The 25,302-nt window shown below is 42.8% G+C and overlaps 2 protein-coding genes across 2 annotated transcripts; both read left to right on the top strand.

Moving 5' to 3' along the window:
• Positions 1–509: 509 nt before the first annotated feature.
• On the top strand, positions 510–10,487 carry LOC123518439. Its single transcript, XM_045279253.1, has 9 exons — positions 510–568; positions 2,509–2,651; positions 5,176–5,316; positions 5,767–5,898; positions 6,417–6,571; positions 6,707–6,767; positions 7,005–7,142; positions 8,283–8,429; positions 8,688–10,487. The coding sequence occupies exons 2-9, from the start codon at positions 2,648–2,650 to the stop codon at positions 8,936–8,938; spliced, it is 1,029 nt and encodes a 342-aa protein (XP_045135188.1). The 5' UTR covers positions 510–568; positions 2,509–2,647; the 3' UTR covers positions 8,939–10,487.
• Positions 10,488–11,688: 1,201 nt separating this feature from the next.
• LOC123518438 lies at positions 11,689–24,546 on the top strand. The gene is given in 13 exon segments (XM_045279252.1): positions 11,689–12,023; positions 14,881–15,042; positions 15,045–15,081; positions 17,619–17,841; positions 18,446–18,549; positions 19,206–19,377; positions 20,319–20,435; positions 21,398–21,552; positions 21,762–21,967; positions 22,379–22,564; positions 22,720–22,837; positions 23,213–23,326; positions 24,052–24,546. Coding segments are annotated over 13 exon segments (1,821 nt in total). The 5' UTR covers positions 11,689–11,965; the 3' UTR covers positions 24,221–24,546.
• Positions 24,547–25,302: the final 756 nt, after the last annotated feature.

Below are 25,302 nucleotides of genomic sequence, written 5' to 3' on the forward strand. Positions count from 1 at the left end.
ATAGACTTTTTACGCATCATATTGTTTCTGACTGCTGTCAGAAACAATATGAAATAACACATGAAATTAGCCAGTAATAAAATAAAGGGTCAAAAGACGATGCACGTAGGTATGAAACTGCATGAATTAGTATGCATGTATGTACTCCAAACCTACTTTTTCCGTACGCTGACCGTTCAATCACCGCCTGCCCTCGCTCCCATAAATAGGGTGATGACATCGGAATCCGTTTCGAAACACAGTAGATTATAAAACATCATTTATCGACAGCTTCATTCTTGTGCTTCAGGATAATAAAGCCATAAGGAACATGTGTCATGGATTAATGGATTAAACTTTTCAAAACTTTGGTGCATATTATTGTGTAGAGAGAGAGAGAGAGAGAGAGAGAGAGAGAGAGAGAGAGAGAGAGAGAGAGAGAGAGAGAGAGAGAGAGACGGGGGGGGGACAACTAGGACAGTAAGGGGGGGATTATCTCATGGCTCAACTCTCCCCAGTTTTCGACCAACCTTCAGTCAGGCTGGCGGCTCTGTCCTCGTCGCGTCCCACCACAGCAACACACTGACAGGTAAGGAGCGAGACTGGACGTGGTGTTATGAACTCTGGTGCAGTACTGTATTTTTTTTTCCTTTTTTTTATGTCCTGGTCCATAACGCCTGTAGGTAACTTGAAGAGTATTGGAAGCGCTGTTAAACTTCCACCCATTAGTAGACTATATACTGGTACCCAGTATATAGTCTACCAATAGGCAATGCTTACACTTGTTAGTTTTCCTGTACGCTTTACGCTTTTCTTTTTTCTTTTTTGAGACATGCCCTTAACTAACAGGGTTCATATCAAAACTCTTTATAATTTGCAAGATATCACATTATTAGGATACAAAATATTCCGGCATCTAACGATAATCGAGATAGGACAGATATGCAAAAGTCAATTTATGGCACGTTTTATACCAGGATGAGACCAAAAAACATCGCTCATTGACTGTGTTTTCATATTCCCGTATTATATCGTGAGGAGGTAAAACTGTTCCAGGAGTCTCTAATTTCGCGTACGGTTCTCTCACTACACCCATTTCGCCTCTTCCTCGCCCTTCATCTCAGTATCTTCGTCTTCTTTTCTTGGTATAATACAATAAATACTCCGCCAATACCACTACTACCACCATCAAAACCACCACCAACGACTACCACTTTCATTACTACTACTACTACTACTACTACTACTACTACTACTTCTCGTCCTCGTCCTCGTCTTCGTCCTCGTTCTCATCATCGTTCTCGTCCTCCTCCTCCTCCTCCTCCTCCTCCTCCTCCTACTACTACTACTACTACTACTACTACTACTACTACTACTACTATTACTACTACTACTACTACTACCATACTAGGTGCTTACGAGTACATTAGTGCATTTCGTCAATCATCTCCAGGCTCTCTTGTCCATTAATGTATATTGCCACACTTTCGCAACCCAGTGTGTCCAGCGTCTCATAGGGTTCTTGCACTATAGCCGCTGCAGTGCCTTGAGTTTCCACTGTGAGAATGAGAAGTAAAATTACTTGGCTACTGTACCATCATGTCATGTTGCTTTCTATTTCCGGCGCGAGAGAAAATACAATGCACCAGATTAGTAGTTTGAAATGCGTGAGTGAAGGCATGCGCATACATTCTCTCTCTCTCTCTCTCTCTCTCTCTCTCTCTCTCTCTCTCTCTCTCTCTCTCTCTCTCTCTCATATATCAGTTATTATACTCATTCGTTAATCAGTAACTTGTCATCATTTAATTTCCCTTCAATAAAATCTTCGGCCATGAGACACACCACCTCGCAGGCAGGTATTGCAGGTAGACAGGTGTACTTTCTGTGTACTGGCGATATGCTATAAACTCTGAAGCCAAGCATGAGAAACAGAACATATTTCGTTAAGGACGTAATAAAAAAGAATAAGAAATCACCACATTCTGGCAAGTGAATAACATAAGTAAATGATGATGATGATGATGATATGATAATGATGATGATGATGATGATGAAGGAAGTGAAGAAGGAGGTAAGTTTCTTAGGCTTCATTTGTTAAAATTTTTAACCCCTTCAGTACTGGGACACATTTTTATTTTTTATTGACATTAGGAAGGCTCAATGGAGGTCAAAGATTAATGGTCAGAGTCTTCACTATTTTAATCCCCCACATGAGTTTCTGAGGCTGTATAAAATTACCAAATAGTAAGCAAAATGTATATGGAAACTTGTCATGGTAGTGAAAGGGTTAAGTTATCTTTCCACTTTTCATCAATACTTTGTTATTCCAGAAAGAACCACACTCCATCGCTACTCCTTTTCATATTTGGGGTTGCAGTAAATTTTTTTGTCTTTATCTGTCACACTCCATGTTAATCTTAATCTTCCACTACTGCATCATTTATTTCCATGACAACCTAAATTCCAAAACTTATGCACGAATGACACCAATACACTAACACAGAACACATCATCTGATCATTCCGGCAGAACATCGCACTCAGGTTAAGTCTGCACCCTACAGCACTTCAGCCTCCGCATCAATCCGTGTCTGCCGCAGAAGCTGTTGTTCTTGATCTTTTCACAGGCACACACAGAGACGCTAAGACACACACACACACTCGCCAATATGGGTAAGTGGTGAACATTAGTGTGTGTGTGTGTGTGTGTGTGTGTGTGTGTGTGTGTGTGTGTGTGTGTGTGTGTGTGTGTTTCCCCTTCACACTTCCAGCCCCGCCACCACACACACACACACACACACACACACACACACACACACAAGGCCACTGTAATACACGTCGGTTTTATGGTTTGTGACCTCTCACCCTCCCATTTTCTTTCTTGACGGGCACAGCACAGCCTCCTCTACTACCACATCCTCTTCCCCAACATCCTCCTTCTCCTCATTTCTTTGCCTTAATTTGTTTTCTTATTACCTTTCCTTCCTTTTCTTAATGTGCTCTCTCTGCAGATGTTGCTTATTTTCTTCTCTTTTTTCCCTTTTTCTTTTATTAATTTTTACGAGTTATTACTTCATATGTATAAATCGTCTCTTCATTCCCCCTTCCTCTCTCTCTCTCTCTCTCTCTCTCTCTCTCTCTCTCTCTCTCTCTCTCTCTCTCTCTTATCAGCATTCCATCGGCCTCAGCTCTCAGGTGGCACGATATGATCTATACAAGTAGTAGATCCAGTACACTCACTCTCGATTAGAATGCGAGAGGTGTTCCAGAGGGCGATGACTTGCAGAATATGGGAAAATGATAAATAAATGAACTCAATACACACACACACACACACACACACACACACACACACACACACACACACACACATGGAAAGTTCGATAGGCAGATATGTTAGGTAAATACATATAGATAATCATATGGAGAAATAGTTATATACGTAGATATATAGATGGACAGATAGACAAAACATAAGATAAAAGATAGACTGATAAATACATATATAGATGGTTAGATAGATGGTAAACAAATAGGTATTTAATAGATAAATAGGTAAATAGCTAGATAAACAGATAAGTAGATGAATAGACAGATACATAGATAGTTGGATAAGTTGATAAACATATGAATGAACAGATAGATGGACATATAAAGATATATAGATAGAGATAAAAAGAGAGGCAGACTGGCTGCTTGACAGATAGACAAATACAGAAATCGATACATAGATAGCTAGATAGATAGCTAGATAAATAGATACATAGATAGAGAGATAGACAGAGATAGATAGATACATAAAAGTATCGGTGGGTAGATAGATAAAGAGAGAACAATAGATTTAATGTAGAATCAAATACTGTTTACTTTTTCGCTTGCTTAACAGTATCATGAAATTTATAGTTAGTATTAACATCAATAACATTCTATCTATTACCGTGTTATAAGTATACAATGTTTGAAAGGTTTGGAAGTTTTGAAAGGTTTATTCACTGTGTGTGTGTGTGTGTGTGTGTGTGTGTGTGTGTGTGTGTGTGTGTGTGTGTGTAATTTCACCTCGGTTGCCTGCTGGTCATCCAGCCAGTCTTGCCCATTACGGAGCGAGCTCAGAGCTCATAGACCGATCGTCGGGTAGGACTGAGACCACATCAACACACAACACACACCGGGAAAGCGAGGCCACAACCCCTCGAGTTACATCCCGTACCTATTTACTGCTAGGTGAACAGGGGCCACACATTAAGAGGCTTGCCCATTTGCCTCGCCGCTTACCGGGACTCGAACCCGGCCCTCTCGATTGTGAGTCGAGCGTGCTAACCACTACACTACGCGGTGTGTGTGTGTGTGTGTGTGTGTGTGTGTGTGTGTGTGTGTGTGTGTGTGTGTGTGTGTGTGTGTGTGTGTGTGTGTGTGTGTGTGTGTATGTGTGTGTGTGTGTGTGTGGGGTGGGAGGCAGCCGCATGGTGGAGTGAGGTCTGGGGCAACAGTCACACACAAGCATAGTGGCCAAGGCGCTTTAAAAGACTTCCTGTTCTGGTTTTGATGATAAAAGAACATGTATGATTCTTAATGGTATGCTCTACAAGTGTACTGATAAAAATTACTATACTAACCAGCAACATTTGTTAGCAGTTGTTTTCAATGATCTCTCAGCCTCCAATAAGTCTATAGTTTGCTATAACACATTACTGGGGATTTTCAAATGTTTCCGTCTTACTTTTATTACTTATAAAAATTTCAGTGTAGGTTATTGAGGATCTTCAAGAATACCTAAAAAGTATTCTACTTCATCAGTGGATAAAAAAATATTAGACAACTTGCTAATATCCTACTTGGACTTTCTAATTACTACATATCAGGGAACGCAACGTCTAACAACACGGATCATTATTACTGATGTTGACATTATAATGTTACATTATAAATACAAGAAGAAAATATTATATTTCAATGATCTATATCAGACTGAGAGTTAATTGCAAACTATGGGGAATGAAATCATGTATGTATTTATCCTACCGTGTCTTAAACCTATTATAATGAGTAAATACTGCATTAAGACATTTTCTGGCATCTGTTCTTTTTATGTATTCTTATGTGTGTGTGTGTGTGTGTGTGTGTGTGTGTGTGTGTGTGTGTGTGTGTGTGTGTGTGTGTGTGTGTGTGTGTGTGTGTGTGTGTGTGTGTGTGGAGGCAGGATGTGGAGCGTACCGATGGACGGAGATCGTGGTGGCCACCCTGCTGGGCCTGCTGGCCACCGTGGCAGCAGTGATCGGCTCCGTCACTTTCCACCAATGTACCGAGAACGGCTGGATTGACTACTGGCTCATATTTCACGGTGAGTGTCCCTGTGTGTGTGTGTGTGTGTGTGTGTGTGTGTGTGTGTGTGTGTGTGTGTGTGTGTGTGTGTGTGTGTGTGTGTGTGTGTGTGTGTGTGTGTGTGTGTGTGTGTGTTTTGTCCATAAAACATTACCGAATACAATAAGCAACCAATAAAATGCCATACCATTGAACAAAAACAGAAAACAAACACTAAAGTTGCAATATTAAGAAAAGCACACTGCAAGAACTAAGAACCATAAACTAGACCTATTGAAATTTGCTAGATATACTTTTATCTGTGTCCATCCTGACAGTCAGCGGAAGGTGGTGAGATATCTAAAAATGTCTCCGTCAGGTAAAGTTTATAACGCTGAACAGTGAGATATTAAATCTGGAATGTGAGAATTGGCCAGCTTTGGATAGAGTACCTGGTGACTTTGATGTCCTGTGTGACTCTTGGTGACAGGGGTGATCACACTGGGTGCGCTGATGGGCATCATGATGTGGCGACAGGCGCCCATCCCCGGACGGCACATCAACGCCCTCGTCTATCTCACTTGCTTCCTCATCTTCATCAACCTCGGCTGGCTGCTCCTGGGTGAGTCCCAACAAGCTATGCAGTCTTCGCCTCACTCTGCCAAACACCAAAACAGAGACGTCTCACAAGTTTTTATTTCTACTTGCATGTAAATGTTTCAGTTTCATGGTTTGTTCAAGTAACTTCTGCGACAATAAGTGTTGAGGAAGAGCCTGGTGTCAAGTCTAGAAACGTTCACTTAATTTTTTTCCTCCTTCTTCCCAGTTTTTAGCTTCCAGACTACTTTATAATATTTTAGCGTCAAACAATAATATGTCTGTCGGCCCAAATAGGATTGTTTGTAATAAGCCTGGTTATTTATCTAAAAACTCGTCCATACAGAAAAAGAAAAAAATCGTATGCAAACTTTACTCGTAAATTGTTTGCAACTATTTTGCAAATAAAGTTTTGAAATATCTGATATCTCCTATCATTGAAGAGTGTGTTCAGTCTTGGTTTTAAGTTCTTTTCAGCCGGCAACAGGAAGTCAGTCCAAAGATCCACTTTGCCTTTTCTCCCAACGTCGGTCTTTCTTCCAGGTAACGTTCAAATCGGTCTCGCGTATTCGTTCTGTAACGGAGCTGTCTCTCCTGATGTTTACCTTGGCATCCCCCTTGACTGCTCCTCCAAACTCCTGCCGTTTATGTTGTCTGTTGTCATCATATTCGATGTCTTCTACATTATCCTGCTGGCGGTAAGTGCTGACTGATGTGACCTGGTGTCCCATTTCAATAATAACCTTTATATGCTTGCTTGGGTGTTTTCTTGCGTTAGTAATAGAAGGATAAAGTTACATAAAGTATACATAGTTTCACCCTTAAATTCCCAGATGCTGTGCGGCCAGGCCTGTAACTGGGGCCCTGACACTGAGGAAGAAGACACGATCTCATGTGAGTAGATTCTGTTTGACCTGCAGTGTTAGTCCTGATTTTCCGTGCCGCCTCATATCAAACTGTCACTAACTACATTTAAATTATTCCTCATTTAACGATATACTCTCACAAAGCATATCTACATGCATCCACACAAACATGTCACCGCACACATGGTTCTCCACCTCTAAATGTTGAAATACTAACAGTCCTTAAGCACAGTTCGCTCCTATCTACTTAAATGCCTGCCTCCAGATCCCAGTTTTTGGTGGATTTTGGTGGTCTTTGTCATCGGATGCCTCATCATAGCAGTGATAGCGATCGCTGTGGGCGCCACCTATTTCAACGACTGCTACAGTGATGACTGGGGCACTATATGGCTCATTGTCTACGGTCAGTAAATGTTGCATATTTTCTTCTCGACGAGCGTTGTCTAATAGATGAATGCATTATGTCATTATGGAAAAAAATATAGTATTAATATTCAGCTTTCTTCTAGTAACGAAAAAAATATCAAAAAGTATCGCAAACTGATATCTAAGACTGATAAACCATCGGACACTACATGCATAGGAACATAAATAAGTGTCACGGGAAGCGAGTACTGTGGCGAGGGTAAGGAAAACCACAGAGTGACGTGACAAGCTTCTATCAAGTATAGTATCCACAATGTCCGTCGGGTCCCCCACTCGTCCAATAAAGGCGGATTCTGTGGATGGAAGGTCATCCAGGGACTCTGGACAAATCCTTCTCTGCTACTCGCGTGGTTGGCTGCCGACTCCAGTCTGCCTCTCTGGCCTCCTCCACGCTATATCGACTTTTAACAATCCATAAATAATATACCCAAAACAATGATAACTGATACATAGTAGTCATACCCTTTCCTCATCTCCAAACATGAAACTACCTTATCCCCCCCCCTTATCTTAGTCTCTTGACAATAAGTACAAACTAACAGCTTAATCCCTTCAATACTAAGACGCATTTTGTATCTTGATTTTTGGGTATGATTACACGACTTTATATACATTTGGAAGGGTTTATGAAGGTCACAAGGTTAATGGTCCAGTCTTCACTATTTTAATCCCCATATGAGTTTCTGAAGCCATATAAAATCGCTTAATAGTAACAGGAATAAATATGAAGACGCGTCACGGTACTGAATGGGTTAAATATGTGAAAACCTAATGCAAGACCAACACCTAAACTTCTTCCTTTGCTTGTTAGAAATGTACTACGGTTTCTTTCATTACAATGTTCAGAGGACTTTTAATGACTAGCCACAGGTGAAGGAAGCGTTAATTAGTGTGTTACCGAAGCCCTTCCATCGCAATACTACACACTCTCTAAACACTGATATAAGAACTTACTCAATATAAATGAGGAAATTCAGCATATTACAAGTGTGTGTGTGTGTGTGTGTGTGTGTGTGTGTGTGTGTGTGTGTGTGTGTGTGTGTGTGTGTGTGTGTGTGTGTGTGTGTGTGTGTGTGTGTGCGCGCGGATCTGTACTGGGATCGGTCACTCTATACAGGGTCGGCAAAAATCGGCATTGTGATTCTCGGGCTGTTTTGGTTCCGTTACCGCCCAGACGCCTTCACGATGTGGTCCTCGCCTACCTGCTACCTCACCCTGCCGTTCTTCGTCTTCTTCCTCCTCCTGATCGCCTTGTGGGTTATCGGTGAGTTGATCAAATGTTACGTTACGCTCTCTCTCTCTCTCTCTCTCTCTCTCTCTCTCTCTCTCTCTCTCTCTGTGTGTGTGTGTGTGTGTGTGTGTGTGTGTGTGTGTGTGTGTGTGTGTGTGTGTGTGTGTGTGTGTGTGTGTGTGTGTGTGTGTGTGTTCTATAATATTTTTTGTGGTCACTCTAACTTTGTTTAGTTCGTGCATGCAATCTCCATCTTTGCTCAGTACTGTATTACGTGCACGTGTATTTCAGGCATGATTCTGTCCATCAACATCCGGGAGGAGAGCTGCCTGGGAGTAGCGGCCTGCAATGATATGCTGCAGGTGACGGAGATCGTCATCATATCCTTCTTCTACCTCATCACTATTGTCATCGTCTACTATGGCATTATCTTTTTCCTGGCTATTCTCTTCTTCTTTGGCATCACCATAGTCTACCACTGCAGCGGGGAATTACAGGAAAACGAGGACGAAGTCAAGTCTGTTAAGCAGCAGGAGGTATAGACGCCAGCGACCTTCCTTGACACGACAAAAGTGGGCAAAGCTAGTAAATAAAGGGCCTTGGAAAACATTAGACCGAGTCAACTTTTCAAAATTATTCTGTTATGAACTAGTAACGAATGGAAAATTGTTTTGACAGAAAGGGCAACACAATTGCCATGCACAAGTAGCCTCGGTAACAAGATAACAATAATATTAATTTTCAGTTAATATTGTCCAAAAATGAAACAAGCTTGACACTCACGTCTTAAATTCACAGACATTATATGCCTTCAAAGGGATATTAGCTGGCAATGATGAAGATGGCAGATGGTAAGTCTTTGATGCTCAGAAGCAGACCATCTCGCCTTTTGCAGTCACCTTACTTCATTTTGCCCTTAATGTTCTCCAAACGCAGTCTTCTTTACAGGACTGACTGTAATAACGTCATACCTTAGAACAGATAACGATGGAAAGGTCTCGCTTGTACGGGAATATTCTGAATCATATTAAGTGCAGACACAATTATCTTCCCGCCTTAATGTGTTCACTACGATAGCCATTCCTTTATTAACACTGAAAGTAACAGAAAAACTAACTAAATAAAATGGTTTGCATGAACAATAATAAGAATAAGAAAAAACGAATGTAAACTATGTCATTTCTTTGCTGCAGAATAAATTAGGAGGACTGTAGTGCAGGAATAAGCATCTGAAAGGTTGCAGATGTCAACAAGAAAAAAAAAAAACTCTGTAGAACTGAAAGGATTACACTGATGCATGTGAGGTATAAATCTTCATTTGGTGGGTTTTCGGTTTAATCTCCTGTAATAAAGCTGCAGGGCTAGATAAATACAGTCGCTCTTGCCTTGTTCCAGCGGACACAATCTCACTTATTTTCAGTCACTCGTAGCATTGGCCACCAAAAAGAACTAATGAGATTCCGCATTTTCTGTTTGTGTGTGTGTCTATTTACAGGAAAGGAGTAACCCAAACACCACCAGGACCACCACCGCCAGCAACAGCACAGCAACACAGTACCACTTTCCCATCTTCACATCTCAGCATCCGTCCAAGATATAAATTGTGCTGAATGAAGAATTTTATTAATAGTTTTGTTGGTGAAATGATTTGCTCTTATGTTTGACGTATTCTTCTCAATTTCTGTTTTTCTATCCGTATGTTTGCTCTCTCTCTCTCTCTCTCTCTCTCTCTCTCTCTCTCTCTCTCTCTCTCTCTCTCTCTCTCTCTCTCTCTCTCTGTATATCTTTAATATTTATTACCTGTTTTCTTGATAAGTATTGACTTAAGTTTTCATTGCGTATCTATGTACAGAGCACTGTTTTAAGAGTTTTATCGTATCGCACAGTCATCAACCAGTAGGAATGAAAACAAAATATGAGACAAACGCACCAGTGAGTATTACGTTCACTATTGTTGGAAGGCAGACTGGCGTAACAATATTCATTTCGTATTGTTTGTCCTGATTCATACACGAAAGAGTACCTCATCTCCCATGAATCTTGTAGAACATAGATTAAGTAGATAAACAAATAAATTGATAAATGAATAAAAATCAGTACATGGCAAATTAAGCTTTTATGCGATTCCATGCAATTTTGACGAAAAAGAGATTAAATAAAAATTCATACTCAACTATTCCTTTCTCTTTCCATAACATCATTATTTTGAAGTCCCCTACCGGCGGAAGGGACGCCTGAAGTGCAGGAAGGAGGGGGAAAGGTAAAAGGAGCCGCCATTCCTGTACACCTTTGAAGTGAAGTGTGTTGGTGTGCTGGCCACGTGAGACACAGCAGTAAAGTGAGAAGAGGAGACAAGGTGGAGGGGATGAGGTAAGAAAGATGTGAGGGAGAATGAAGCAAGGTGGTGAAGTATACCAAGGCAGATGTAGGAAGGTTAGATGAGAAGAGCTGACATAACGCATGGCTGTGCATGGCCGTATGTCAAGACTGGCGAAGGATGTCGGGTGAACGAGGCGTGTCATGAAGTGGTGTCAGAGTTGCAGCTTCGAAGGACGTGACTCTGTGAATGACAATGGGGAATGAAGACATTCGTCCCACTTCTGTTATTAGAGTGAACTACTCACCCACAAATCCTCAGTTCTATCAGAGGACAGACTGGTCACCGAGGAGACGTAAACAAATACGTAAACAAAACGGACATTAACAAAAAGATAAAGATGAGAACACTATAAATACGTAAGTTGATGTGGCTGGCACTAGAACAAACTTATAAAACAGAGAAGTACAAAATAACTAAAAGGCAACAATGATTTATAAAGGCAATCAATAATATGCAACTCAGCCCAAGACTTAGAACATACCATGAATTTCAGTGAGCTCTAACACCAGGGAAAGAGAACTAGTCCCCTGCACAGAGCAACACGTCCATTTCCGGGGCTCAAACCATTGAAATGAACGGCTGGTTGAGACAATACCAAGCAAAATTTTACTGAGGAAGATATCTTCATCTCTCCCTTCACCTCACGTTACTGGGCATCACTACTAGCAAAACATCCCGTTACGCAAAGCAGACGACTAAGCTTCATATGCAGATGGATGAGCGGCACCATTGTTCATACAATGGTGACAGAAAGGCACATGGCGCGACCTCGTGCGGGGAAGGGAGCCTGGCCAAGAGAAGGGAATCTCCGGATGAGCCAATCTTCGCTTCATTATCGGAACATGGCTTCGGCAGCGTCCGGTAGGTGCCAGACCTTGTAGTTAGTGGTGAGGCGTGGGAGTGCGAGGTGAAGGTAGGGGCGGGGCGCGGCGGGGCGCCGAGCCAAGCCGCGGGAGGAGTAAGGCAGAGATATTCGCCAGTCGTGGAGCGTCCTCCGCCACGCTTGCATCCGAGTGAGTGCTTGCCTTCCTCACTCTCGTCGTCATCGCGCCGCCACCCCCGAGGTTTGGTGGATGTGCTTCTCTACTCCCAATGCACTCTGGAGGGAGCCCCACACGAGGCCTCAAGTGAGCGGGCGAGGCAGGACAGCTGCAGTGCGCCGGGACAGTGCCTAAGGAACGTCACCGAGATGACCTATGCTGCTGTGCTGCTCCCGCTCCTGTGGCTACTGCTGTGCGGCTGTGCAGGTGTGTGTGTGTGTGTGTGTGTGTGTGTGTGTGTGTGTGTGTGTGTGTGTGTGTGTGTGTGTGTGTGTGTGTGTGTGTGTGTGTGTGTGTGTGTGTGTGTGTGTGCTAAAATTTTGTTAGTCTGTTTGTATGTATGCACAAAATAAGTAAATATACATAGTATGATGAAGGAATTCTTTGAAAATCTGGGGTAATTAACACCTCACTGGACCTTTTTCTCCCTTCTTGCTCTGGACCAGTGACCATTTTACATAAGAAAGAATAAAATCAGATAAGTAGTTAAAATATCACAAACAGTACGAGGTCTGAGCTCTTTCCGTAGGGGAAAGAATGGCTGGCTGACTAGCAGACTACCGTTGTGAATTAATCACACACACACACACACACACACACACACACACACACACACACACACACACAAGATAGGGGTAGTGACAATTTCTTGTTGCAATGGTCTTCACTGATAAATTTAATGTCTAACTTAAAAAAGGAACGTAGTGAGTGAAGGAAAAATCTGAACTGCAGCACCACAGGTCCTTAGATCGAGGTGCATGAACTGTTAACTCTCACCAGAATGTCATAACTGGCGGTCACGAATCCAGCACATGATACTCTTAAAATGTGGTGAATTATTAACACTAACACGTACAACAACCCATGAAAAAGCGCGCTCTATTTGAATACTGAAAATAACACGAGATGCTGACGCCGTAGAAAGCAAAAGTCTGCAGTACGTTATAAAAGTAGCTACAGGCGCCCCTCCCATCCAGTTTCAAGGTCACGCCCATCATCGCTTCCCACCATTGTGATCGCTAATCGCTCTCTGCTATCGATGAGATTCCAATACATTGCCACACCTTAACATAGGCGAGGTGTTTAAACTTTCTAGAGGCGTGACAGGGTATGTGCCACACGCGATGGTGTCACTTGTCACTGTTGTGTGGCGGCACTTACTGGAGTTTCACCATCATGATAGCTGTCACAAGCTGAATTTTCATGTAAGTACAACAGATGCTGACCAAGAGAGGAAAGCAAAATTACTTTGTTATGCAGTGATGAGATAAGTCAATGGGGAAAAAGGAGCGAGAGAGAGAGAGAGAGAGAGAGAGAGAGAGAGAGAGAGAGAGAGAGAGAGAGAGAGAGAGAGAGAGAGAGAGAGAATCATAACACAGTTCACCAAGGAAAAAACACTCCATCACCCTATCTCCTTTTTGAAGTCTAACTCATGAAGACTGAAGTCATACTGCAAACAGTATCGTGGTTATCCTAAGCCCTTAGATAAAGTATGTCCATATCATCATTATTTGATCTCTTTGCCGATGAGAAAAAGTTATCTATTTGTCACTCTTCCAAATGTGAATGGTCAGGAAAATTACTTCAGTGTGTGTGGCGTTAATCCTTCCTTGAAATAGTCGCGGTTGACAGGAAGGTGGGGAGGCAGAGGTAACCACTGAGCGACAACACTGAGGCGACAATGGCACAAGGTGAAGGTCAATCACGGAAACAATACCAATGATCACTCCGGTATGGAACATATTATTGTCTGCCGGGAGAGACACGCGGGTCAGGGACGGGTCTTCAGTTTCACTCCTCACATTTTTTTTTCTTTTTTCTATAGTGCCTGTAGATATACTTGAAGAGGATGTATAGAATTTTTATTTATAGTGGTACCCATGTTAGGGCCCACATCACCACTCAAGCAAATTTTTGGTGTAACCACCTAGAACCTGGGTATCATAGTGACATGTAGGTAACTTTAAACCACTCGACAAATGGCATAGTTTCAAGGCAGTACGTGGTGGGATTCAAACCTACGCGTGGACGTCTGCCCGATGCTACGCTCATCACCTTCATTGTTTTTGTTTTATCGTGGACCAACCCTAGAACGATACGAAGTGCTTTAATCATTACTCGCGATGTGAATATAAAACATGAAGTAAAGTTTGATGCTAACTTTCGCCTTGTCTTCTCGGTCGTGATTTACTTATCGCTACACTTTTTATTTTCTATCAGCAATGTTCCACTGAAGATGGAAAAGAAATGCATTAGAATTAAACTAAACTATATAACTTCAACGTAGTCACTTTCATCAGACCTCTGTTCTAAATCACGATTTCTAACAAGCATTCCTTAAAAAGTCATAAACAAATAAATAGATAAACGAATATGCATACTAATCAATTAACAAATGAATAGTAAAAACACATAAATAAAACATCCAATGACAGTATAAACTCTATCACAGCCTGCAATGTTAAAATGAATGTGATGCAGACTGAACTTTCCTTCTCTCTCTTTCTCTCTCGGGCATTGCTTGGGTGACGCATCATGGCCACCAAAGTGCGAAGTAGGAATGTAGAAATACATGAAATAAAGCTTTTGTTGGCCTAAATCACACACAAGGATAATATGTGTGCGTTAAGGAAGGATCATTTTGTGTAGAGATAATCAAAATTATACTTATCACCACACACACACACACACACACACACACACACACACACACACACACACACACACACACACACACACACACACACACACACACACACACGATTTAGTTATCTATCTTTCTGAATGCCTCTCTATCTGTATGTTTGTCTGTCTATTTATTCGTCTGTCAGTCTATCTCTATATCTCTATATCTATATATCTATCTATCTTTCCATCCATCTACCTATACATCCTTCCATCGATCTGTCTGTCTATCTATCTATTTATCTATATATCTATCAATTTAGCTCTCTGTTTATCCACCTACCTACTTCCCTACCCATGTCACTATCTATATATCTATCTGCCTGTCCTGCCAATCTTCTTTCCAATACCTCTAACACCCTTCCCGGCCTTCGCACAGACAGGTCCTGGGGTTCCCTGGTGGCGGAGTTCGACCAGAAGGGACTGAGGGGCCAGGTAGGCTTCTTGGAGTCCTCTGATGGGGAGGTGGTAGTGGCAGCCAGTGTGAAGGGCACCGTGAAGGGAGAGGCGTTCGTGTGGAAGGTTTACAGCACCCCAGTGGCTCCTACGAGGCATGTGTCCCGGAGAACTACGGCGCAGAGTGAGTTTTTATTAGTGTGTGTGTGTGTGTGTGTGTGTGTGTGTGTGTGTGTGTGTGTGTGTGTGATAGCCCATCCTCCAAGCTCCAGGTCAGCGGAACCTTTAAGTCAAGTTTACGAGGCTGAGTTGAGCAAACTGTGGTCGAGCTGAAGCAAACTTAACATCCGGTAGACGCTCCGGACATGGGAGGCTGAGGTGACTAGGGCACGGCCACTCCCACCCCATCCACCCACCTACACCCACACACACACACACACACACACACACACACACACACACACACACACACACACACACACACACACAGTTTGAGTGAAGAAGAGTGTGCATAGCTTTAAAGAAAAATTGGATAAGTGTAGATATGGAGACGGGGCCACACGAGCGTAAAGCCCAGGCTCTGTAAAATCATAACTAGGTAAATACAACTAGGTAAACACACACACACACACACACACACACACACACACACACACACACACACACACACACACACACACATACACACGTACTATGCATTATGTTTAACCACTTCAGTACGAGGACGCGTTTTCATATTCATTCTGCTTACTATTTGGTGATTTGATACTGCTTCAGAAACTTACGTGAGGGATTAAGATAGTGAAGACTCAGGCCGTTAATCTTCTGACCTCCATAGACCCTTCCTAATGTAAATAAAATCGTCCAATCATACCCCAAAATCAAGGTAAAAATGAGTCTCAGTACTAAAGAGTTAATTAGATGGCAATGCAAATGAAAGGGAATTATAAACCTGTTATTCTACGGAGAGAGGGGCAGACGGCAGAGGGGAACAGTAGGCCAGTGCCGCGTGTTAGAGGCTGTTACTGTACATCCTTTATAAATACATAGCGGAAAAGGCTGAAAAAATACGATCCTTGCTTAAGGAATCTTTACTTTCCTTTCATTTATTCTTTTTCTTTGTGACAAGTAGCGTCCTCTCCTAACAATACGCAAGATGTAAAACAAAGTATTGTAACCTGCACCACTCTAGGCCCATACCTTTCCTTGCCTTCCTCACCTCCAGCAGCCCCCATACCTCACCTCTACTTTCCCCACTTTCCGATGAGAGTGATAACATTAACCTTCTCCTCGTCACTGCGCGATAATTCCTCCATTGTTACTCCCTATGAGCGCAGCAGACGAGACACACTTTCCCCTTCACCACGCCGTTCTCTATGTTCCCGCGCACTTCACTGGTTCCTCACCGTCTGTCTCACCACCTCACCGCCCGAGTTCCGGTGTTCTGCATCCGATGCCTGTGTCTGGAGCTACAAAACACAACATTCCCTCTCCTTTTTCTAATACAGCATTATAGCAATCGCGGGGATGTTAAATGGTACTGTTCTTTTTGTTATTGTTCTCTACGCAGGTTGATGGTTTTAGATGTACAGATGGAGAGGTATGAAAAGAATGTAAGAAAATGAAAAAATGTAATACGATAAATGTGTTCCGTCTCCCATAAGAAGAAAGATGAATGAATGAAAACGAATGGTGCTTTCTTCAATTTTTTTTTTCACAGTTTGACGTTTCTTTATTTGCGCTTAAAGTTTCAGCACACGTGTTCTCTCTCTCTCTCTCTCTCTCTCTCTCTCTCTCTCTCTCTCTCTCTCTCTCTCTCTCTCTCTCTCTCCTTCTCTCCCTTCCCTCCTTTCTTTCCCTCTCTCCTTCCCTCCTTTCTTTCCCTTCTCTCCCTACCTTCCCTTCCTTCACTTCTCTCTCTCTCTCTCTCTCTCTCTCTCTCTCTCTCTCTCTCTCTCTCTCTCTCCTTCCCTCCCTCGTCCTCGCTTTTCCTCCCTCCCTCTTTCCCTCTTTCCCTCCTCCCTCCTCCCTCTTCCTCTCCCTCTCCCTCTCCTTCTCCTTAACAAGCCGAATGATGAAGTACAATTTGCACCAGTATTGTTTTGCTGACACCACCACCACCACCACCATCACCTTAGAAAGTTAATGGAAAGCTCTGCACACCCCTGGACAATTTGCCTCAACACGGCGATGGCTGCATTGTTCCCATTCAGTGCCATTCAGTGTGCAAAAGAAGGAACTCATATATTACGAGCAACTACATTCCGCCAAGTGTTTCTTTACGAGCGAAGAGGCGCAGCGGTATTCTGTAGTGAAATGAAGCATATTCCGTGTAGGTTGTGAGATGTGTGTTTGTATGTAGGGTTGTCTCATTCTGTACATATATTTATCTAGCTTTTGAGTCGAATTTGTGAAGATTTATTTTTAGTCAGCTCTTCACTTTAACTCCTTCAATACTACGACACATTTTCATCTTGAGTTTAAGTACGATTCGACCATTTTATTGACGTTAGGAAGGGTCTATGGAGGTCAGAAGATTAATGGCCACTCTTCACTATTTTAATCCCCCTACATAAGTTTCTGAAGCTGTATAAAATCAACAAATAGTAAGCAGAATGAATATGGAAACACGTCATGGTACTAAAGGGGTTAATCTCTCTCTCTCTCTCTCTCTCTCTCTCTCTCTCTCTCTCTCTCTCTCTCTCTCTGCCCCATCCTCAGGTTGTTAGACTTGAGTAACGAACACGGCCTACTGGAGGGCGAGAGTGTGGTGAGTGTGGGACGTCTCGAGCTGTGGCGCCTTCTGGATCGACCTCTGGTCCTGAAGTCCCTTTTAACGCTACGGGTCGTGTGTGCCGCCCTCACCCCTGCCACCCCCTCTCCCGCCACGACCTACACTGCCCGCTTCGTGGCCGCCCTTGCTGGCACCATGTTCTTCAGACAGGTAAGTCGAATTGAGTTCAATTAAATGGGTTTCAATATCAAGGGAAGAAGTGACATTAGGGTGTTATGGTCAGGAGTGTGTTCGTGTTTAGATGAGTAATTTCATGATAGCAGACGAGGAGGATTTAAAGGCTGGCTGTCAAAGTGAGAAAGAAAGGTGTTGAGAATGCTAAGGAAGTCGTCGCAGGTAGAAGACGAGAAAAAGAAGGGCGAGGTCAGTTTGGTTCCTCAGATAATATTTTTTGAGAAGACGGCCACTAAGATATCTAACAAAATTGATGACGTGAATAGCTTGCATGCATTTGAGTATATCAAGACAATTTCACTGAACAAGGATAAAATTACGACTCCAAAAGATCTGGTCACTAATTTTGCTAAGAGAGGTTTTCAAATTGATTCCCTAAACTTTCATCAAACTTTTTCATCTAAATTGAGTAGAAGTCATAGCAGTTAAGAGTTTAAAGTTATCAAATAAATGAGTTAAGGTCAAAAGAAATCTTATATGCACAGTCAATTTGACGATAAAGTTAAACATTCAATAATTGCGAGGAAATCATTATTGTGCACCTACTCACCACTGTGTTGGGAATACGCGTAACTTTCAGGTTGAGCTACAGCCTGCGGCAGTGACAGGGGTCCGCATCAACATGGTGGGCGTCAGTCCTCGCATGGCGTCGCCCCTCACTCTCAAATGGAGGCTCTTCGCTAGGTGAGACTCTTCCTCACTCATCTCCAACCTCCGCTTACTTCACTTTCCTTGAACGATGTAGTGAAGCTAATCATTTATCTTATCTCTCTTACGTCATAATTTTATAATACATGTGCAGCAGATAGATGGAAAAACACTTAATTATTTCCATTTCCATTTCTTTCGGTAGAATTACAGATTTCCTAGCACAGAAACGTCAAGATAAGCACGCATCATTTTTCCAATCGTCCAATTTACTTACATATGCCTGTCAGAGAATATGCCATGTTCATCTTAATTACAAACATATTACTGTAAAACAAAAATAGCATTTAATTATTTTGCTATTATGATATATTTGAGAACATTCTTAATTTCATTTACTTATCTATTTATTTATTTATTATTACTATTTTTTATTTATTTTTTTTTTTTTGGGGAGGAATATACTGTAACAGATGAAATACTAGAAACACTCTTTGGCTTGCATTTTGGGAGTCACATCTTGGCTATTTTTTTTTTTTTCACTTACATTTATTGCACTGGTCCAACTCCTTAACTAAATGGATCTTATAGTTAATCGATACCTGTCTATTTCTCTGTTTATCTACTCGTATGTGGTGTGAGATGATGATGATGTTGATGTTTCTTGGCTACACCACACTCACCTCCTGCAGGAAGCACGAGAGCGAGGGGGATTCGCTACAACACATGAGGGACGGCTGCTCTTCCCTCGCTCCCTTCCCGGGGACGCTGGTGCACGAAGCCCTGCAGCCCATCCCCATTCACGGCCATGAGGCGAGGCACACGCGCCACTACCAGCTGGAGCGACTGCCGGACCTCAACGCGGTAAGCCTGGCGGTACTAGGTGTTGTGGTGACGTGGTGAGTCAGTCAATTTTCAATTATTTTAAGAAGAAAAGCAATACAGATTATTGGAATAGTTTCATGGGTGTTTGTTTCCTTTTAGCCGTCCATCCATCAAAATGAGACTATGGTTATATTGAGATAATGTCAGGATGCCTCCTTACACTGTTCCATGTGTTGGTGAAAATCTTGCCTTCAAAACACGGTTGTCAAGACGTAAACGAGTAAACTGTCATTCAGCAGTTTCCCCTCCATATAACAATTTTTCTTGCTAAAGAAAATGGATCTTTTGGACGGGGCACATTAAGAAAGGTAAATCAAGCATTGTAGCTAACGGGAGCATGCATCATAATTAAAGAAAAGAGACAGTCTATAGATAAATACGTGCAAATATTCCCTCCATTACCAATCCAATAATATATTCCTTATATGTCTTCTACATCTAATGCAAATGCAGGACTAGAAACGATATATGAAAAGATTACACTCAAGGAAACGGAAGTTTACACATCAAAGCATTGAAATACGTAAAACACTGAAAAACCAAGATGATTGTATAGGAAAAGCAGTGATGCGTTTATCAGATTCCCTGAATAAGACCGAAATGAAAATAATAAAATAAACATATCCGCTTTCTACATTCTCTCTCTCTCTCTCTCTACGTTCAGAGAAATATGTGAATAGACTGCTTTATTGAAGCAGATAGAAAAAGAAGTAAGTTTGATGCTTTATCGGCAGCAGTGGGACTTAAGGAACCTTTCTGCAATAAAGGGGGAAAAAAATGTTGTAGGTGATTATAAGATAGAGAGAGAAAAAAATAAAATGTTAAGCTGTCGGACATAGTGGACAAGGCAGCGAATAAAAGCAATACTACACAGACTAAACATGAGACACGTCCCTCCTAATAACTGGTCTCTGGTGCAGCTGACGCGGAAAGGGACAGTCTACGTGGTGGTGTACGACGGGGAGTGGGTGGTGGCGTGCTCCAGGGTTACACGCCCCAGACCTCGCCGTGCCTCCTCTATCTTCAAGTCCTACGTGGTGGGTTAATTTGCGGTGGTGGTGGTGGTGGTGGTGTTTATGCTACTGTGTGTACAAGTGAATTGAGGAGGAAAGAAAGAGGAACTTAGGAAGCAGCGGGACTATGGCATGTGCTCTACATGTTTGTTTTCTATTCCTCCCCATAGTTCTAATGTCTTGTGTGTGTGTGTATTTACCTAGTTGTATTTACCTAGTTGTAGTTTTACAGGGCCTGGGCTTTATGCTCGTGTGGTCCCGTCTCCATATCTACACTTATCCAATTTTTCTTTAAAACTATGCACACTCTTTGCTGACACCACTTCCTCACTCAAACTGTTCCAAGTCTCAACACATCTTTGCGGGAAACTAAATTTTTTAACATCTCTCAGACATCGTCCCTTCCTTAGTTTCTTACTATGCGATCTTGTGCTTCTAAAGTCATATTCTTCTCTCAGGATCTGTTTCTCTTTATCCACTTCATCCATTCCATTAATCAATTTATAAACTTGTATCAGATCCCCTCTCTCTCTTCTCTGCTCCAAGGTTGGTAGATCCATTGCCTTTAGTCTCTCCTCATATGCCATCCCATTAAATTCTGGAACTATTCTTGTAGCCATTTTTTGTAGTCTCTCTAATTTTCTTATGTGTGTGTGTGTGTGTGTGTGTGTGTGTGTGTGTGTGTGTGTGTGTGTGTGTGTGTGTGTGTGTGTGTGTGTGTGTGTGTGTGTGTGTGTGTGTGTGTGTGTGTGTGTGTGTGTGTGTGTGTGTGTGTGTGTTTCTTAATTAAATTTTAGGTAGACAGCCCAAGGACACAGATAAAGTAAATAAAGTAGCCCATTCACAATAGCGCTCTCATAAGGAAACAAGAAGAGAGGCAGTGAGAGAATTGGCCAGTGTCGTTCTTGAAGCTCCTGTTGAAGCTCCTCCTTCATGATAACCACCTTTGTTTAGTGTAGCTGTGCAAAAATTACACTCAACTACAGGGTGGCGTGAGGCGAGGTGGCAATGGAGGCGTGGCTGGGATAGTCGAGCTGTATCAAGTGTCTCCACTCGATCCTGTCAAGCTGACCATCAACCTTACGGTGTCCGGCGGGGACGCTGCGGCCTTTGGAATCGACAACTTCGCTTCTGGTGATAGGTGGGTGAGGTGGAGGGCGAAACGAGGAAGGAATGCACAGAAGCAAAGAAGAATCATCAGAACATCTCCATAGTGTAATAAAGGCATCGAAACTAGGGTCACTTGATAATTTTCACATAATTAGTAAAATATGAGTGACTTCTCATTTTAGCTACAAAGTCATAATTACACCTTTCACCACTATAACCAATAGTCGCTCTCGTCAATAGATTCTCCTGCACGGGACTCTCCCGTCGCTTCTACGAGCCGTGGGGCGTCGACTTGGACTTGACGCCCGTCCCAAGACAAGGCACAAAGGACTTGTACCCGGCGGGGGACCTGAGTGGCAAGTTTGGCACACTTCAAGGGCTATCCGTGGCCGTGGCTACACTGGTGGATCCGACCATCACCCTCTTCGGGAGACACAGCGTGCTTGGTGAGCCTCGACCCACGCGTGCCCTTTAGTTATTCTGCAGTGGGCGATAGATAGATAGATAGATAGATAGATAGATAATCTATTGACCACAGTGTTTCATATAGAATCCATACAATCAAGCAATACATAAAATAACTCACCGAAGTAAGAATTGAAACAAAATACAAATACACCAAAAATTTAAACTTTGAGCCACAATCAATGCCAAAATTAAGACAAAGCAATAAAATCAGTAAAATTAATAAAGAATTGTGACGACGTGTACTCACTCTCCTGTGCGCAGTTTTCCCTTAGTACAATATGACATTTTCTTGTTGATTTCTTCATAAATTTCTCATTTCCTAAGAGCCTCCATATGATGAGATATGAAAACAATCTCTTATACATTACACAAAACGAATATTATCGCAGGTCGTGCTGTGGCTGTGTACGACCCCGAGTGGCGAGTGCTGGGCTGCGCGGATCTAGTGGCCGAGGGAAGGCAGGTGCGGGCGTCAGCGTACTTCACAGGCAATATCAGCGGGGAGCTGCGTCTGGCACAGTCCGCAGACTCTCTGTTCTCGGATACCAGCGTGTACATGCGCCTCCACCACTCAGGTGAGGCACACGCACCTTCACTCAGTGCATAAGCTGTTCTGTTCAAGGGACACTCCACATGTCTGATATATCTTTTCCAGTAGACTGTAAAGCTAAAAGAGATCACCTGGAGTTTCTCATAAGTATCAACTGACATAAGCACGATGTTGATTCAGGAGGGCCGGACACAGCGGGACATCTCTGGCACGTACACGAACGAGATGCGAAGAGAGGCAATGACTGCACCTTCGTCGGAGATCACTTCGATCCCTTCGCAATAAACCTCGACGACAGGTGAGTTGTTTGGTGGACTGGAATACAAGGGAAGACCTGCAAAGAGACACGAGCATGATGACTTATAGTGGAGGTCTCGAAGAGAACTTGTAGCAATCCTGCAGCAGAAACATTAAGTAGCGCTTCTTTTCCCTTATTCTCTTGAAGAAAGGTCAGATTTAGATGCTACGTAACTGTATTAGATGTCATAAAGAGAAAAAGAAATAACTATCATGAATTAATGGATGAGGATGATGCATGGAAATATGTAAGCCAGATATCTTATTGTAGTTTCCCTAATTTTCTTATTATGTCCTTTTCTTCCGTCCTATTTCTCAGCTTTATAGGATGACATTAATTTATGTTACATCTGAAGTCTGTGTTGCTTCCCCTCAGAGCGCAAGACAGCGGAGTCATCATGGCAGCCCTGAGCCTGCCTCACGCTGCTCTTCAGGTGGGGGACCTGAGCGGGAAGCACGGACACCTGGCCATTCCGGGGCCCTGGACAGCGTAAGTGTGGCGGCGCACTGGACACCCCCTTGAAGAACATTTTCGGTTGCTGAAGACACACACACACACACACACACACACGCCCGGTAGCTCAGTGGTTAGAGCGCTGGCTTCACAAGCCAGAGGACCGGGGTTCGATTCCCCGGCCGGGTGGAGATATTTGGGTGTGTCTCCTTTCACGTGTAGCCCCTGTTCACCTAGCAGTGAGTAGGTACGGGATGTAAATCGAGGAGTTGTGACCTTGTTGTCCCGGTGTGTGGTGTGTGCCTGGTCTCAGGCCTATCCGAAGATCGGAAATAATGAGGTCTGAGCTCGTTCCGTAGGGTAACGTCTGGCTGTCTTGTCAGAGACTGCAGCAGATCAAACAGTGAAACACACACACACACACAAATGCTCTCTCTACATGCCTATTTATCTATCTATTTGTATGTCTTTCTGTTTGTCCTTGCCTCTTTGCTTACCCTCCCCCCCAACCCTCTCTCTCTCTCTCTCTCTCTCTCTCTCTCTCTCTCTCTCTCTCTCTCTCTCTCTCTCTCTCTTTCTCTCGCTGTTATGTCCCATCACGCCCGTCATAAATCCCATAGCCATCCGCCCACCTTTTCATCGCCTCACTGCCGCGCCTAATACCCCACTAACCCAAGACCCGCTGATGGGCGTTGCCACCACAATACCTCACCTCCCTTCCCTCCCTCCTTCCCTCGTGACCACTCCTCCCCTCCCAGCAGGCGAGACGACTGGAGCGCGGGGCAGCACCAGTGGACGGATGAGTGGCTGCCTCTTGCTGGGCCGGAGTGGGCGGTGGTAGTGGGCAGGGCGCTGGTGCTTCATCACCCATACACCCGAACCCCCGCCCTCGCCTGTGCTAATATTCTTCTAGATGACGAAAACACGTAACATCTGTGTAGTGTTGCAGGAAGTGTTGTTTAATGTTACGGTGTGTGTGTGTGTGTGTGTGTGTGTGTGTGTGTGTGTGTGTGTGTGTGTGTGTGTGTGTGTGTGTGTGTGTGTGTGTGTGTGTGTGTGTGTGTGTGTGTGTGATGCAGATGATTGAGTCAGGACATTACTAAAAACTCGGAATGCGCACGAGTTTTGTATAATCGAAAATGAATAATACTATGATAAGAGAATAAATGAATAAATGGATAAGTAAATGGAAGTAATTCTTTATTGTAACCAGTAAACCTGCCATGTCTTGGCATAGAAAAGGAGGTTTTTAGCTAATTTGTTGTGGCACGTGTTAGCAAAAATCTCACGTCCGCTATTGGCTTTGCAATGTTGGACAAAATATATATTTTTTCCAATCCTACGCTTAAACGCTTTAAACATTCATCAACACCGTCATTAAAACTTACTAAGGTAATTTAGTACGGTGCTACAGCACATGGTGCTGGTGACAGTTAAATAATTAAGCTACTTTTCCCACTCAGAAATTACGAGTCAACTCGAAAGCACCTCAAAGCCACCTAGTCCAAGACTCAGCTTTGAAAGGAAGTAAGCAGAGGCGTATCTTGTGTTTTGAAGCGCTTTGTTCTTTCATGAAGACTATTCATTAAGGCCACAGAGTGACTGGTTTAGTTTCCATGAGTAATTTTTCTCACCGATAGAAGAAAATCAATGCAAATAATCATTAAAACCATGACATCTCTTAAAAAACATTAATTGTGAAGCGCTTCCTTCTCCCATAGGGACTATTTTGTAAGAGACTACAGATATGTAATAGCCAAGTTTTTATAGCTATTTTTCACTGATGGTGTAGAATTCTTGTTAAGCTATTATAAGAATCGTAAGGAAACACGTCAAAACATCAATACATTCCATTAGCAGCGTGTTCAAAATAGTCGAGATACGATTAAGGAAAGTCACCAAAACCTTTGAACATACACTCGCATGGTAGTATTGCATAGATAAATATATACTTGCCGTCTTTATTATTGGAACCCAAGTCAATATGGGAACACAGTGGAGGTTGAAGAGAT

Source organism: Portunus trituberculatus, chromosome 43 (genome assembly GCF_017591435.1).
Source record: "Portunus trituberculatus isolate SZX2019 chromosome 43, ASM1759143v1, whole genome shotgun sequence".
Lineage (NCBI taxonomy): Eukaryota > Metazoa > Arthropoda > Malacostraca > Decapoda > Portunidae > Portunus > Portunus trituberculatus.